Below are 18,439 nucleotides of genomic sequence, written 5' to 3' on the forward strand. Positions count from 1 at the left end.
TAGTTACTCAAAGAACATTGGAGAGGCCCAATAGTGGACATGAGTAACCACCAGTGAAGAATTGCATAAAGTGTTATAAAAGGTGTCTTCAAATAGATGTGTTTTCAGAAATGAAGGTGAATCATTTATGTGGCAAAAGACAGGGATAACCAGTGGGAACCCTGGATTCTTCATTTGTATCCTTGCTATGTCAAAGAGATCTAGAAGAAATTTACCAACACCTTAGGTAGTCCTTTTTGGGGAGGATATGGGAAGACATTGACCAAAGTTGTAAAAGATGAGAAAACATGAATGATTCACAATATATAGCATCAGAGGAAGAATGCACATTGATAAGGTCATTTATCTATTTGTATTCTGAAGTATTGTATATAATAAAACATGTTTGGAAGACTTTATATTGTTCCTAGTTAAGATATTGAAACATGTTTTGTTGAAGGAAAATATGTTAACATTAAATGAACTAGTTTTTTAAAAAGACTCCATATGAGCTTCTAATGATGTTATACTGACTTGTAATTTGTTATTATAAATAAAAATGAAGAAAATTTTAATATCAAAGCTTATGCTACTTGCATTGTTATAATAAAAAAACCAGTATAAACAATGATTAAAAATCTACTAGAAAATAATCAATTTAATTTTGAGGATTTAATCCCCCCCCCGCCCCCCCCAGGGGGAACTTTCTTATATATAACATAGACAGATTAGATGCTTTATTTTGACAAATATATATATGTGTGGCATCAATGTCTTTTTTTTTTTGCTTATTGTTGGTATGATTGCATTTTTAATGTTTATACTCATTTTTATTAAAAGACTACAAATTTTATGCTAAAAGGAACCTGAGAGGTCCCATCCCTTATCTAGTCCAATCCCCTTATTTTACACATGAGGAAACCAGCCGAGACATTGCTCCATGCCACACAATAAGTGCAAGAGCTAGAATTTGAACCTATGTCTTCTGGCTTTAAACCTAAGCACCTTCCTATGTCCTGTGTACTATATGTTGTACTATGCTGCCTGGGATTATGACAGTTGCAAAATATGCATTGTACCTTTATGTGCATTCACTGTACTTGTTAGTTCATGTTAAATCATTTAAGTGAGAGACTCATAGTTATTTTATCATCGACATTATGATGTGTTACTGATTGTATACCAATGGACTTGTGCCCTTACCAATTTGGGAGTTCCTTCTAGCAATGCAGATCACAGAATGTCTGTGTTTACACTTGCTCTTCAGCTCTTGTCTGTTTTCTTTCCCCAAACTGGCCACAATGGAACTGTCCCATCATGCTAGAGACTTTCTTGCCTTTCTTTTGACAGCTTGAGTGTATCAGTGGAACATTCTTACTATCCATCTGTCCTCTCTCACTCTTGCCAAACAACATTTTCTCTTCTTGTCTTGAAGTTTCTTGTTGTCCTTTAATCCTGTTCTTTGGAGTTTCTTGTCTTTTATGTGTTATAGATTACTCACACGCTCAATGTACCTTTTCATTGCCCTCTGTGTTGTAATACTCGTTTTTGATTCTTCAGAGGCAGTTGTCTTCTGTGTTTTGTTGCCATATAGCTATACTGGTAAACTATTAATATTCATTATGCAGGCCTATACTTTCATGGGAAGTTTGGGGTTAGCAAAAATTAAAATTAAAAACATTTTTTAGAAAAGCTTAACTCTTTCTTAGCCTATCTCTCTTTTCTCTTCATGTTTGGGCCTAGCTTCTTGTCCATCTGTATTGTCTGGATTGGATATACATAATGGTGATGGATGTCCATCTATATGCCCATTGAAATCTAGGCATAAATATTTTAAATATTTGATTTTTGATGGTTGGATGGGCAGGACAGATTCCTTGAGTGTGATTTCAGATCTCTTCCCAAAGCCTCTGTATTGTTCCAGGACTTTATGCAATCAGCATAATATTGACTGAATAAAAGGACTTTAAAGAATCTCACCATCCACAAAGAATCCTTCTTCAATTAGTATTCCATGCAGAATCACCTCTATTGTGCTTGTAAATACTTTTGGCAAGCAGACATCTCCCTGTTCTCTTTCTTACTTGATATTTATTCAAAGGATCATTAAACAGAGTATTTTTGTTATACTTTCCTAGAAGTTCTGGATGATCTTTATGTATGGATATGAGACAACAACTTATATAAGATCATGTAAGGCAGTATTTTGTTCTAACACATCAAATGGTTTTTTTTGTAATTATTGATTGTATCTATGATTTTATTTAGGCATTGGAAAAGTAACCAAACCAAAATCATAGCATTATTCCAATGAGAAAATATGGCCTGTTTTATGATTTGATTTGTGTTCATTTTAGCAAAAAACAAAACTGCTTATTCTGGAATTTGGTTACCAAACTTGTTAAATTTAGGTACATTGTGTACTAGGTTGTATTTTTTATGAAATTTTTAGGCTTTTATGATACTCTTGTTATCTAAAATGTACTGTTTTACTTAAAAAATGTGCCCTAGTGCTATTTTGCCTGTTATTCTACCAGGGCAACTTTCATTGCAAATTTTGAGTATCTGCAGTATGTACGATGTGATTTTTGGCATATTTTTTCAGTCAACAAGCATTTTGGAAAGTAGATTTCAAAGTCAGAGATTATGTATAAATAACTTCCCCTTTCTGGGTCTCAGTTTATATAACTTTTAAGTGGGGGCTTTGGATTAGGTGACCTTCAAGGGGTCTTCAAACTCTAAATCTATCATCCCATGAGGTATGAACTTGGAAGGAGAAGAAATGTTTTGTTGAGTGATAGTGGTAGTGAGTGAGGCAGAGAATACACTCTCTTCCTTTTGACTCTACATTAAATTATAGATTAGAATTGAAAAGAATCTTAAGTCATTTGGCCCTGTCATCTTACAAATAAGGAAAGGGAGACCAGAGAGACTGAATGATTACTCAAGGGCACCCAGATAGAGGAAATCCAGAGCCCAGGACATGAACTCAAGTCTTCATTTCTTCAAATCCTGTACTTTCCATAATCATGCTACGTGTTAAAAGGTATGAGAGAAGCAATTAGCCTTAGCAAGGTCTCAGCCCGTACCAGAAGAATGAATGATAGGAAGAGATCTGTGATTCTAGGGAAAGGAAGCTCAACACCTGCTTCCATACTTGTAGACTCCATCATACAATTAGTGTCCTCTTGAAAGGAAGAAATACATTTTTAAGTATATACTTTGTGTTAAGAACTGTATTTAGCACTAGGAACATAGATACAATGGCAAGAAAATACCTGTGCTCAAGGAACTTTTATTGTCATAGTTGCAGACAGCAGGTATAGGTGAGTGGAAGATACGGAAGTACCTTTTGCTGAGTAGTCATCAGAATGGTGAGTAAAGGGGCACAGCAGAGTTGATTGACATGATCTTTATAGATGCAATGGTAGTATTGATTTGGTTATGGTTTCTAGAGGAAAGGTAGAAAGTTGTGGATGGATGAAATGCACACATAGTAGCAAGACAGATGGCAAAAAGATGGCCAGGATGGACAATTGGATGAGATTTGATGAGTGGTCTGGTTTGTAGCCAGCTAAATATGTAATGAGTGTTGTGAGTTTGTATTCAGTCACTAATCTGTCAGGACAGCAGCTTGATCCAGTGGGAAAGTTTGAAAGATGAATGAATTAAATTTTCTAAGACATAATCTCCCTGGAAATTCATTGATTTGGAGAATAGTGGCTGCAGGATGGAAGTCAAAAAAGTTGACCAAAGTGGATGGCTAGATGTGCTGTGAATCATTCCCTTAAACACTCTGCTGTTTCATGTGATCAGTTTTCCCATTTCCCATCATCTAAATCTTCACTTCAATTATCTACTAGGATGGTTACAACTATCTTATCTTTATTCAGAAATGGCCTAATTGCATGATCTTGAGCTCTGAAATTCCCTTCTGTGAGCATTACTTTCTATCATTCTGCCCTCCCCACTACCTTACTCTTGTTTAAATCTTTTCTTTATTTTTAACTTGCCAAACCATGTTACTTCCTATCCATGATCTACTGAATGCTATGGAGATTGCCAATTAAAGCCAATACAAATTTGTTATCTTTTGTACATCAGTCCTTTTATTTTTCCCATATTGATTTTCTGTTATTCTCTCTAGTACTCCCTCTACCTCCCATTGGTGTATAATACTGATGGACTTTTCCAGGCAACCAAATTTCACCATGATCTTCTGTTATGACTTAACGGTATCAAAAACCTTGGTCAGTTCAGGGAATGTGTTCAAACTTCCCTTCTGCTTGTTACATTTCTTCTGGAATTATGGGACAACAAACACCATGTCAACCTTTCTGTAATCCTTTCTGACTCCACCCTGGCTCTTGAGTAGATGACCATTTTCTAGATGAAGGATTGGCTGATTAAGGAGGACTCTGGCAATAATTTTGCTAGTACTGATTATTAGAGACTGTGATTCTCACAGTACCGTCTGTTTCCTTTTCTTTTATAGAGATGGACAATGGAGGCAAATTTGATTGTTTTGGTGGATATCCTTCTCTTGACATAAAACCCAAAAGATTTCAATCAACTTTTGTATGAGTATTGGATCCTCCTGCCTTGTAAAATCTCTACTGGAATGGAATCATTATGGTGCTTTACCACTTAAGAGGAACCTAATGATCTTTATTACCTCTTCTTCAGTTGGAAATTTGACTAGAGAGGGACTGATTTATACCTGAGGCATATATAATCAATAGCTTCAGCATTAGTTGATAAATATGTGTTGATAAGTGTTTGACCTGTCTCTCTAGGATTCTGTCCTTATCATTGATCAGTGTGGCTGAGCAATTGAGATGCATCACAGGTCTTTGGCCCATAAGTGTCATAGAAGGATTTTGGTTTGTTACTTATCAACAAAAATCAGAATTTCACCTACCTTCCTGATCCCAGAAGCTTATATCTCTCTTAAGTTTCATTTGCACTTTACTTTTTGTGGAGTTAAACAATGCCTTCTTAGAAACTGATAAATTTTTCCTACTGGTAAGCCCTGTGGAGTTCTTATTTCTTATTTAGCAGCTCTGAATGTCCCCATCATTTTCTTTTTTAATTAATTAAATAATTAAAGATATTTTTCCATGGTTATATGAGTCATGATTTTTCCCACCCTTCTTCCCTCCCCCTCTCCCTAAGCTGACAAGTAATTCCTCTGGGTTATACATATATCATTGTTCAAAACCTGTTTCCATATTATTCATATTTGCAATAGTGATCCGTGATCTTTTAATGCTAAAACCCCAATCATATATCCCCATCGAATCATGTGATTGATCATATGTTTTTCTTTTGTGTTTCTACTCCCACAATTCTTTCTCTTGGTGTGGATAGTTTTCTTTCTCATAAGTTCCTCTGTATTGTGCTGGATTATTGCACATTATTGTTAATCTGATAGTAGAAAAGTCTGTTACATTTGATTGTGTCATCCCCATCATTTCATCAGACTATTCCCTATATTTGTGAGTGCCCTGTTCCAGACTCCTTGCCATCCAGTATTGTATCACTAACTGACTTTCAGACATCTCAGACTGATGTTCAGTAAGCATCTTATATTCAACATATCCCAAACTCAGCTTAGGATCTTTTTTCCCCGATAACCTCTTCCCCCTCCACTCCCTCCACATACACACTTCTCTATTACTGTGGAAGGCAACAGCATCTTCCTAGCCCCTCAGTCTCACAACTCATTCATCCTGGATTCCTTAACTTGCTCCTCCACCCCAATTCATTCTTTTGCTAAGGCCTATTGAATTTTACCTTTGTAGTATCTCCCATATATGCCTCTCTGCTCTGATTCTGCCTTCAGCCATCATTATCTCATGCTTGGACTAATGTAGTAGCCTGCCGGTGTATCGGCCTGCCTCAAGTATCTCCTCCAATTCATTCTCCATTCAGTCACTAAGAACACACACTCAATAAACTCTAGTGATTCCTGTTGCCCCTTCTAGGATCGAGTAAAAAATGCCCTGACATTTAAAGTCCTTCTATTTTATGAGGTTTATTAAGCATTATTAGAAAATCAAGGATACAAAATAAAAACCACGTGACCATGGCTGATTAGCCAATTCAGAATCCCTGGCTTAGCTTACCACTAACTTCCTACATCATTGCAATGGCATAGACGAGAGCGTGGGAGGCATTACTGCCAGTTAAATCCCAATTGTGATCTCGCCACCCTGGGGACTCAGGTGAGATTATAGGGAATTCTGGGAAATACCAAGGACTTTGGGGGATTAAAGTCTGGGTTTCAAAATCCCCATTTTACATAACCTAGCCCCCTTGTACCTTTCCAGGCTTCTTACCCCTTGCCCTCTGAAGTGTATTCTTCGATCTGGTGATGTTGACTCCCTGGCTATTCCATAAATAAGACACTTTTATCTTTTTGCTATGGGCAATTACTCAGACTATTCTCCTCCTACTTGCACTCCTCTGCTTTAATTTACTGACCTTCTTGGCTTACTTTAAGTCCTGAATAAATTCCCACATTCTTGAGCAAGCCTTCTTCCACCTCTGCTAATTCTATTGCTCTCTCTGTTAATTGTCTTCTATTCATCCTGTATTTAGCTTGTCTCTCCCACCAGATTGTAAGCTCTTTGAGGCTTCTTTTTGTATCCCCAGTGCTTAGCACAGTGACCTGACACATAGTAGGCACTTATTATTTATTGATTTGATTGACTGTCCATCTCTTTTCCTCTTCTCCCTCTACTGTTTCACTTGGTGATCTTACCAACTCCCATGGATTCATTTATCCTTCTACATTGATGATTCTTAATCTGCTTATTCAATGCTAACTTCCTTCCTGATCTCCATTTTGCTAACTCCAACTACCTAATGGACATCTCAAACACATTATGTCCAAAGCTCCGTATATTTTCCACAAACCCTCTCCTCTTCTGAACCTCCTTATTATCATTAGGGACCCCTAGTTGTCATCCTCAACCCCTAACTTTCTCCTTCTACCATATCCAGATCTATTGCCAAGCTTTGCCAATTTTCCTTTTATGACATTTCTCATATGCTGCCACCGCCCTGATTCAGGCTTCCTGAATTATTGCAATAGCCTATTGATGGATTTCCCTGCTTCAAGTCTCTCCCCACTTCAGTCAAGCTGCTAAAGCTCAGATCTGACCACGTTGCCTCCCTATTCACCTACAAAGACCTCCTACTGCCTCCAAAATTAAATATAAATTCTCTGTTTGGCATTTAAAGCCCCTCAGGTACTGTCTTTTGCCTGGCATATAGTAAGTATTTAATAAATAGCTTCTTCATCAATTTTTGTTGGCTATTGACTGCTTGACTTCTCTCAGGTAACAAATACTCCAGATATGGAAGAAAGTTCAGTTGCTGGGCAGATCGATAGACCTTTTAGGGTACAGGAGTGGGGTGGGTTGTAAGTCGACAGACCTTAAGATCTAGTTAAGGTAATGATGCTGAGAGGTCACAGTGGCCCAATGCAAGCATAATTCCTGGCACATAATAGACTCTTAGCAAATGTTTATTGATTGACTGACTACTGGGTATAGAAGCAGGTGGTAAGTAGTGGTAGGTTAGATGGTAAGATCTGGTAGTATTCAATTTCATGAGAAGGAATAGAGCTGCTAATTCCCGTCTTTAAGCCCTGTGACTTTTCAAACAACCAGAGGGAAGGATGTCCTCAGTGGTGTCAGTTTTTCTCACTGTTCCACCATTCCAGAAAGGTGCTGCTGGGGCAACTTTGGGCCATAAAAGTTAGGAAGAAGGATTAGGAATCTTTTCTGGGATTGCCCATTCAGGAGAGGAGAAAAAGTAGGGAAGATTCCCCACCATAGTGTTTTGTTGATTTTGAACTCAAGGCCACCAGCACTGGAGCTCATACCCAAACAAAGCTTGTCTAACACATGTTATTTTCTCTGTGAGGCACATTACAGCTTTCTTGCACTTAAAAACACTGGACAGCACTTGAGCACTCTACTTGAAGGCCAGTTTAAATAGAGAAATAGTAATAAAAGGCATGAAAATGGAGAAAAGTGACACTAAATGGACTGCATAAAGGATATTCATTGACAGTATTAGCACTGAAATAGGAAAGCAGAATATGCCTTGAGACCCTGAGCGGGAACTGGTGTGTTGGGCTACTCAAATTTCCTTGCATATCTATGAACAAATATGAAATTACTATGAATAATTGATTTAGGTATTAAAAGAACACTTTAGTGACTAGATAAATTCACAGATATGGAATCCATAAATAATGAGGATCAGACTACCAGTTGCTTTTCCATTTCCCAGTTCATGAGCATTCATTTCGTTTCCACCTCATTGCTGTGAGAAAAAAAACTGCTATAAATATTTTTGTGCACATTTGCTGTTTTACTCTGTCCTTGTACTCTTGGGATATATGCTTGGTAGTGGTATCAGGGTCATAGCTTATTAACCGTTTTTTTACTCTTTGATTGTGTGAAGGAAATTTACTTTTCTGGGGTTGCACATTTGACCTCGGTTCCTGCCAAACATTTGACCTGGAAGCCAGGATGGAGTGAGGGAAATTATTGGATAAATTAGGTCACTTGAATGTATGTCACTGTGTGTGAGTTTGTGTCACTTAAGTCACCAAGTGAGGATCACAGGGTGGTGACCTATGCACTTGATCCGGATGTAATGCCAAAATTAATCCAGGTGTAAAGAGAATTAATAGAAGAGGGAATCCAGGAAGGGCTTGCTTTATTTCTTAGGTGACCGCACTGTGGGAGCTGCTGTGGTGGCCAAGCTGAGACCCCACCCACATGGTAGTTTAGATTAGGCTATTTTATTTTTATGCTTTTATATAATTCTGATCTTTTACCTATACAAGTAATTCTAATAAAATTTATAAAACTCTTAAGGACTGCGTCTTAAATTTAACTCTTATTGGGTATAGATCCAGATTGCTGTCAATAGTAGTGGGATCAAGTCATATGTTGACCAATATTGCAGCCCTTCCAACATTTGTTATTTTCCTTTTTTTCTCATTTTTGTCAGTCAGATGGATCTGAGATAAACTCTCACTCAGTTATTTTAATATATTTTTCTCACTAGAGGTTTGGAACATTTTTTTCAGATTGATAGGTTAAATTTCATCATTTGGGAATGGCTGTTGTCGTATATGGAATTCTATTGTGTCATAAGAAATGACAAACAGAACAATTTCAGAAAAACTTGGGAAGAAGTATAGGAATTGATGCAAAGTGAAGTGAGCAGGACCAGGAGAACATTGCATACAGTAACAACAATGTTCTATAAATGATCAACTATGAATTAATTAACTATTATCAGCAGTGCAAAGATTCAAAACAACCCCAAAAGGACCCATCATGAAAAATGCTATTCATTGTCATAGAAAGGACTGATGAAGTTCAAATACAGATCAAAGCATACTATTTTTCACTCTTTCCTTTGTGAGTTTCTTGTGTATGTGATAACATGTTGAATATGAGCATATAAGTATTTTATGTTAGAACATGTATAACCTGTACCAGATTACTTGCCATCTCAGGGAGGAGAAAGGGGTATGAGAAGGAGAGAGAGAATTTGGTTTGCAAGATGTCAGAAAATAAATTTTAAATCTGTTTATATGTAATTGGAAGTTTGAAGAAAGAATAAATAAGAAAAAGGTAAAAATTTCATCCCTTGAAAACTATCTGTTCCTATCTTTTGACCATTTATCAGTTGGTGAATAATTTTTGTTTTTCTTTTTTTAAATCAATTCTCTATGTAGCTTGGATATTAGACTTTTATTGATAAATTTGCTGCAAAGATTTTTTCACAGTTAACTTATTTCCCGTCTACTTGAATTGATGTTGTTTATATAACAACTTTCTCATTTTCTGTGATCAGAATTGTCCATTTTTATCTCGTGATCCTTTCCTTTGTTCAGGAACTCTTCCTCTATCCATAGTTGTGAAAAGTATCTAACATTCTTCTCTTAGTTTTTTCACATTACTTTTTATACATAGGTCATTATATATTTGAAAGTTAGCTGATTTTTTACAAGGAATGGTCCTTAATGTCCCATTAATAACATGTTTCAACCAGCTGAGATAAAGCAATAAGAAACTTGTGACAGTTTTCTTTATGGTAAAAAGAGCCCCTCCTGGTTGTGGAGAAAGCAATAATTATGAAACTCATGAACTGTTGGTGGGCCTGTGAATTATGGTCCAACCATAATGTACAACCATCTGGAATTTTACTAAGAAATAATAAAATATTCATCAGCAACACTTCTTATAGTAAATGGAACTAGAAAATAAAGTAGATACACATTGAGTAATCACTGAACAAATTGGGATATGAACATGTTTTGGAATATTATTATGCTGTAAGAAATATGAATATGATGAATATAGAGAAATGTGGGGAAGGCTTGTATCAAGTGTTGGAAAATGAAGTATAGTAGAACCAGGACCAGGACAACAGTATGATGACAAGAAATGGAGAAAGTCAACCAGAACAATGTGATTTCTCATTAAGTAGTAGCTAAACCATCCTGATCCAATTTTGCCACCTGGTGGTGAATATGCAAAAGTGTTTCACTAGGGTCTTTTTAAATTTTTAGGTTTTTTTCCCCTTACACACACATTTTCTCTCTGTCTGTCTGTCTGTCTGTCTGTCTCTCTCCTTTCTCTTTTAATCCATGTCCATTCACCTCAGGAAAATCTTTTTATGTTCCCCACCTTAGTGAGCCAAAGAATAACCCAAAACATAATGTAGAACTGGGTGCAGCTACTGTAGTAGTTACAAAGCTGCCAGTTGGCATCTGGTTGTGGTATGGGTTTGAGACCTTCCCCTTTCCAGGCTACTAGAGTACTCCAGATGCAGCATATCTTGACACATCTCCAGTGTCCACAGACCTCTCTCTTTCTCTGTGTGTCTCAAGGCAGACAGGCTGGGAAAATGATTGTGACTTTTTTCTTGGATTTCCTTATAAGGATTCAGACTGGTATGGTTTCTGTTTGGAGCAATTTTTTTGGTAACAACCTTGATGAACTCTTCCTTTTTATTCTTCCGTCTTGGTGCCATCTTCTTTCATATGATAGTTAATAACTGTTTGTTTTTATCCCATGACTATTTGAAGATGGATCTTGATTTTATATATTTGTTACTTCCTCTTATTTCTTGGATATCATATTCTTATTGGAGATGATTACCCATAATTCTAGTCTTATGTTAAATGCATTTTCTAGTTCTGAGACTCCTTGAAAACATTCATCTTTGAAATTCTTTGAGATATATTTAGTTTAGCTAAAGTATTTGATCTGGTTCTTATCCAAATTTTTTGTTGTTGTTATATTGTTTATTTAAATTGGACTATGATAATACAGAGAAGGGGCAGAGAGAAGTAGACTATCCAGAATCTTTTGTATTTTACATATGCAGATGGCGAAGCCAGGAGTTAAATTACCCATGGAACAATAATTCAGTCATAGCTGCATAAATACAAAGTGTGTGAGATACTGGTCATTTCACAATTTTGTATGTGACAATATTTTGGCATAACACTGGATGAGGTGGTCACAGTCCCCTGTCACTGCAACTTTTCCGAATTTTTTATGATATGATGACTTTAAAAATTAGTATAATAGACAATTAAAATAATAAGAATAGACTGGAAAATTTATTAAATATGATAAAACTTTTAAAAACATGGAAGTTTTAAGAAATCATAGCAGTTAACTTTTAGTCTATAAAAATAGCCAAAGGATAGTTTTCCAAAGAAGAAACATTGTTCATTATCACTTGGAAAAAATGCACTTTTAGATAATGTTTCAAGTTGGGAAATTGCTAGTGGAATTCTAAACTGAGGGACTCGTTGGAGAACAATTTAAAAATGTGCATTAGGTTAAAAAATAACCATATCCCATAAAAATATCACACCCCATAACCCCAATAAAAATAGATTTTTATTTATAGCTTTTATTCTTGCATCATTTATATTTCCTAGTTAGCCCTTACTTTGCCCTCTTTATAACAGAGAATAAAAGTATAACAAAACTATTTCCACATCAGAAAACTTTGACATGTAATTGCACAAACTGCAAAATTATCTGATTCTGAAGCAAGATCGACTTAAGAAAATGAGCAAATCATCTTGGGATTCTTCTCATCTTTCAAGCTATCACCCAGAGTCTCCATAGATATAATACTTGCACAATTAATGCATCAGAAACTCTTTTCTCTCTAACTTTTTTGATTTCTGGATATGTGTAGAAGTTTAACAAAATACTTATAGTCTTCCAATACCCTAGGATATAATTCATAGACCTTTTAATTATTGGGTTATCTTAATTGGAAAGAAAATTACAATAGCATTAGTCTAAAGTTTTCACAATAAGTATACATTAATTGTGAATCATATAAGATTGAATTTTAAAAGCTAACCTATGTTAGCACATTACCATTCATATAATATTTACATAAGAATCTTGAAAAAGACATTATTTTCCACTTTTATTGAAAATAAAAACAAACTCTAGAGGGTAGAAAATATATTGTGATCAGAAATTTAATACTTGATTTTTTTGCTTAGTTTAATTTGTATAAATACCGCACATGCATCACTTTTAGATTGTTTTCTGATATTTTGACATGCTATAATTATGTTAATTATCTAAAATTTCTCCTTGTTACATTATTTCTCATAAAATTAATGTGGGTATAAATGTTTTATTAATTTTGGCCTTATAAGTATTCACATTTTGGTTTAAGATATAAATATTGGATCAATAAAAATTTGTCAATGTTAACCTTATAATATAAATTTATATTTATGATTTATGTTTTGGGAACTATAATTGCTTTTTGAAGAATCATACAAATTCCAATTTAGGATTTTAAATCATGAAAAAGATACATTGGGGAAATCAAACTTTATAGAGAGAGAACTTAAAGTCCTGTCTAGCAGCTGTGCCCTTTGGGACACAGTGTAGATATTCATGAAGAATCACCAGGTTGGGGAGGTGTTTGCCTAGTTAGGATATAAAGTGTGGGACTTTGTTGGAAGGGGGTGGTACTTGTTAATTCATAGAGAGATAGCTTTTGATGAAATGTAATGAATTCTTAATGTGAAACCAAGAAATCTGAGTTTGTATCTTAGTGAGTATGACTGTAACTATGTGACTATAAGCAAGTCATTTACCTAATTTTCAACTTCTCTATCTATAAAGTGGGGAAAATCATCTTGGCATAGCCTACCTTACAAAGTAGTTATATAGAAAGTTCTTTGTGAACTTTTAAGCAGTATGTAAAAATAAGTTATTGAGATTAGAACTGATCAGAAAAGTTTTGACCAGTGGCAAAGGATATAGAAGCAGAGTGTGAACCATTCACCCAGGAATTATGTAAACAGACCCATGAGTTCATGTTTTTCCACAAGATTCTTGTTTATTTTGCAGGAAAGAAAGAAATCAGTAGAGAGGGAATGGGAAATTCACTTTTGATGAGGATATCAGGGCAGGAGATGAAATTCAATTTGAAGAAAAAAATATTTCCATTCCATGTTTGAGATCAAGTAATATTTGTTCAAATAAATTGTATCTGTTTGTAATATATAATATTAGCACTAACTTATTGAGAATGAAGACTACATGTATGCTACTATGGGGAAAAGATACTGGATTTGGAGTTTAGAGACTCTGTTTTGAATTCCAGTACCACTACATTTCTGCCTATGTGATCCTGAGTGACTCGTTACAACTCTTTGGGGCCCATTTTCCGTCTTATCAAAAGGAGGGTGTTGGGCTAGATGGCTTCTAAATCATAGCTCTTATTCTTCCTAATCAAAGGGCCACAAAGTTTAGAAGATAGAATGGACTTGGACTTAGGAAAACCTGATCCTACTTCTGACAAGTATTAAAATGTGTCCATAAACCATCAATAATCAAACATCTATCAAGTGCCTACTGTGTTCCAGGACACTATTAGGTGCTAGGAATACAGAGATATCCCTCCTTTTAAGCATGTTATATTCTATCAAAGGAAACAACATAAACAGATACAAATATATACTCAACATTAGTAGCCCTATTAGGGTCAATAAAGATCCTAATTACTCAATTGAGCAGACTAACCATATTTTAGAAAACTCAGTTGCTTTCTTGAATTCTTTTCATAGATGCTAGTTTTTCATTTCTTTTTTGTGTAATACATTTAAAGTCTATTGAAGTTAATTTGTAAAAAAAGTAGTTTTCATTATACAGTGTTTTGGTTGCTTAATAAGAATAGTTTTAAGTATTGGTCCATCTGTTTTTGTTTCTGAGACTATTCTTTGGTTAAAACATAATTTTTTTTTTAGGGAGAATGAAGCATTCCGGAAAGAATAAAGAAGGATTTCTATTTTAGTTGATGTTAATGTCTTAAGTTCTTGTAAATTTCATCTTGCTTTAGAACATTTAACTGTTCTTTTTTTATGTGGATATTTAGGTGATTAGTTTTCATAACTGTTTTAGTTATATGCCTTTTATACATCATTTCTTGTGGTAGAATATTATTAAACCTGGCCATTAAGTGATCTTGAATTCTTTTCCTACTTGTTAGTAAAGGTGGTTAATGTTAATATATGTGTAGTACCTGCTAAATGGAAATAATTTTTAAAATGATATCTTGTTTTATATTTTCAGAGTGCCCATTTGGCCATGATTGACACCTTAATGATGGCTTATACTGTAGAAATGGTCAGCATAGAGAAAGTAATTACATGTGCTCAGCAGTATTCAACATTCTTTCAAGCAACTGATTTACCCTATGACATCGAGGATGCTGTCATGTATTGGATAAATAAGGTAAGACCATACATGTTTTGTGCTGACATCATTCAAGGAATTTGAGCAAGGATGAGATATATATTCATACTGAGAGGAAAGCTGTGATTTTGTTGAGATGAGGCACTCCTTTTACTAATGCAGATCATAATCTCATGGTAGTAGTTTAAAATTTTTATGTAATAACTCTTCTCTGCCCCCCTCTCCCCAGGGGAAGGATGACATCATTTTATAAGATGATTTATACAAATAATTATAGAAACAATGTAGATGGCAGCAGATTGCATAAAGAATTGATTTACGTCATTTGAACTTAATTGTATTCCATTTCAGTAGAAATGAATTTGTTCTTATAGTTTTAGCCCTTGATTTAAATTAAAAAAAAAACACCACCACCACCACCAACAACAAAAACAACCTTCAAGTGAAAGTAGAAAAATGGACTTATGGAGAGATAGCCAGTGGTCACCTATGGATTGCTTGGCTTAAGGCCTCTGTACCTGAGAAAGAGAGGAAACCTTTGCCCTGCTCTGCCCATCTGCTTGATTGTCTGGCTTCTGAGTGTCTGTCTTCATCTGGCTATTCCAGGGTATTTTGTCTGTTCGTGGCTCCCTTGTGTTGCCTTGTAGTCTCTTGTCTGTGTCTGTATTCAAGCCTAGCCCCCACATATTCTGCCTCTTGGTTCCAGCCAATCTCCCAAATGACTGGTCCTGGCTCCCTCATATTCTTACTCCTGCACTTATTTCTCTGTCCTTGCCTTCCACATGTGTCTTTGAACTATTTAAAATGTGTCGACCCCCACTCTCTCCATGGGCTCATGACCTCCTTCCCTTTCCCACATTTGTAGGCAAATTCATATTATGTTAAAAATCACTTTACACAAAAGTCTATGGAATAGTTCACTTATATAAAGTGAGAACTATCCATATCTTAATTCAATAGAAAGACCTTCTTATGTTGGGGGGAATCAGAGAATTGATGAGTTAGGAAATCACCTTCTCTGAAAGAGTGTTATGCTTCTCTGGATAGCATTCTCCTCCAAGAGAATGAATTTGAGGTGCCTAGGAGTAGCAGCACTCAGAAGGGTAGTAGGGAGTAATATGAACCCAAAAATAAGATGACTTGGCCATTGGTATGGTGAATAATCATGTGGACGATTGAATTTGCACAATTTGCTATATTAAGTAATTTCTACCATGGGGCCCTGGATCTACCTATATTACTCCCCTTAAGAGTCAACCCTTCTGAGTGTGGTATAACAAAAAAGAAGCAATGGGTAAGATCTATGAAGTCAATAATAGAAAGATTAGTTGTGTAACAGTTAAAATTCAACTGTAATGATTAAACTTTAGGGGAAACCGAGGCAGGTAGAAATTAGTTTCTCTCTGCTAGAGGTATATTTTTAGAGGTTTATTAAAGATTAAAATATAAAGAAAATACAAGTAAGAAAGGCACGTGTCTAGGCCCAAAGAACCTATTCACGACCGCTCACATCTTGCCTGCTAGGTGGAGAGCTGCGTGCATTCTGAAGCAGAAGTAGGAAAGCGACCCAGGAGCCTTTACAGCCAGGTTAAATAGAAATTCTTGACCTCGCCCAGGTGGAAATCTCAGTGAGATTAGAGGGCATTCTGGAAGCTAGCAAGGACTCCTGGGGATTGGAGTCCAGAGTTCAAGTCTCCATTTTTACATTTGGGAGGGAAAACTCAGTTCTTTGAATGTAGAGAAATTAAAGGAAGAATAAATATACCACAAATTGATGGGAAAAGTTTCAAAATAAACAAAGAAATAGAATTAAAGAGAACAAAGCAAAGAAATTCATCTTAGGGAAAAGTGCAAGAAAAAAAAAAACAAGAAACAGAGAAGAGAGGAGATTTTTGAACTGAACATTGAACTTGGAGGAAAAGAAGGGGGAAATAGATATCAAAATAAAAGAAAGGGGGAAAATCATTCATTAAAAATTCCCATAAACATATGAGAAAGAATGCTATCCACATCCAGAAGAAGAACTGTGGGAAAAGACATACAGAAGAAAAACAACTGCTTGATCACATTGGTTGATGGGGCTATGACTGGGAAAGTGGGCTCTAAATGATCACCCTAGTGCAAATATTAATAATATGGAAATGGGTCTTGATCAATGACACATATTAAACCCAATGGAATTATGCAGATATGGGAAGGGAACGGGGGAGGGGAGGGAAAGAACATGAGTCTTATAACCATGGAAAAATATTCTAAATCATCTAATCAAATAAAATTAAAAAAAAATTCCCATAATAAGGAAAGGTTATGAGAGGTGAAAGTAGAAAGAGAGCCTGAGAGAATAGATTGCATCCAGGTACTTTAAGAACTTAATCTTAGAGAATGATCTTTTAATAGCAGCCACTAAAGACAAATGGAAGAATATTCACACCTCTCTACTTTAATTGCGAATGTACTAAACAGCATAATAAACCAAGAATGTGGCAGAATGGATAAGAAAGCCAAACCCTATGACCTGTTGCTTAAAAGAAACATCTAAGAAGCAAAAGCATGCAAAGAGTACAAATGAGGCTAGGTCTGAATTGCACACTAGGTGAATCTACAAAAGCAGAAATGACAATTATGATATATCTGTCAAAACAAAAGTAGTATTTCACACTTTCAGTAGAAATAAACAGGGAGATTTTGCTTAGAGGAAACATTGACAATGAACTAATATAAATATGGAACATATATGAACTAAATTTTATAGAATCTAAATTCATAAAAGTAAAATTAACTATTGCAAAATAACAGCTACCAAATAATAGTAATAGGAAACTTTAAAGGTCCTATCTGAGAGCAAGATAAATCAAAGAGAAAGAGAAATGTGAGAATTTAAGAGTTAAAAGATTTATGGTACCTATAGACAGCTCATATCTCTTTCCTGGACTAGATGTTCTGTTCACTTCTCAAGACTTGACATCTCCAAAGAATTCATCTTTGCTCCCATACCCATTCCTCTTCCTGACTGAGAACCACCTACTTTCTCAAATTCAGTGAAATCTTTGATTCCCCTCTCATGTGCAGTCGTCAAATATTTCTGTTTTTAATATTTGGGAGATTGCTCCTCTATATCCCCCTCTCTGCATTCAAATAACTTCTGCTCATTACCTCTCATCTGGGTTATTGCAGTAACTTCTAGCTAATCTGTTAAGTCTCTCCTTACTCTGGTCCATCCTCTGCACAGCTGCATAGGTAATTTTTTTATGTATAGATCCGATCATACCATTCTCCCTGCTTAGTGAACTCTAGTAGCTCCCCCCCCCACCCCCCCGAATTGAATACAGACTCATCCGGCATTTAAAATTCTTTACAACCTGACCCCTTCCTCTTCTCCCAGTCTTCTTTCATGTTGTTTTCTTCCACACACTCTATGATATAGTTACATTAGGCTTTGATGGTTCATTCCTCACATACAACTCTCATCTCCCAACTTTCTCCTTATAGTTCTCTGTACTTAGAAGAATGCTTTGGCTCTTTTACTTTTACCTCAGTTTCCCTCACTTTCTTAAAGAATCAAATCCTCTTTTCTGTAAGAGGCCTTCTTTGTTCCTCTGCTTATTCTAGATATAATCAGCAAGAAGTGAATTGAGACAACTAACCAGTAAAGTTGGAGGATACAAAAT

At 35.6% G+C, this 18,439-nt stretch overlaps 1 protein-coding gene across 6 annotated transcripts in view; it reads left to right on the forward strand.

The window, feature by feature from the left end:
* Positions 1-18,439, forward strand: part of CAMSAP2 (calmodulin regulated spectrin associated protein family member 2) — a 154,654-nt gene that overhangs the window by 73,133 nt on the left and 63,082 nt on the right. For 5 of the 6 annotated variants that reach the window (XR_008916139.1, XM_007481040.3, XM_007481041.3 and 2 more), the window contains exon 3: positions 14,649-14,810. Coding sequence is in view for 4 of the 6 variants with exons in the window: in XM_007481040.3 (XP_007481102.2) it covers positions 14,649-14,810 (162 nt within the window). In the remaining 2 variants the exon portion in view is untranslated. Of the gene's footprint in view, positions 1-14,648; positions 14,811-18,439 lie in introns of those variants that run through there. The other variant, XM_056815702.1, reaches the window with a different exon arrangement.

Source organism: Monodelphis domestica, chromosome 2 (genome assembly GCF_027887165.1).
Source record: "Monodelphis domestica isolate mMonDom1 chromosome 2, mMonDom1.pri, whole genome shotgun sequence".
Lineage (NCBI taxonomy): Eukaryota > Metazoa > Chordata > Mammalia > Didelphimorphia > Didelphidae > Monodelphis > Monodelphis domestica.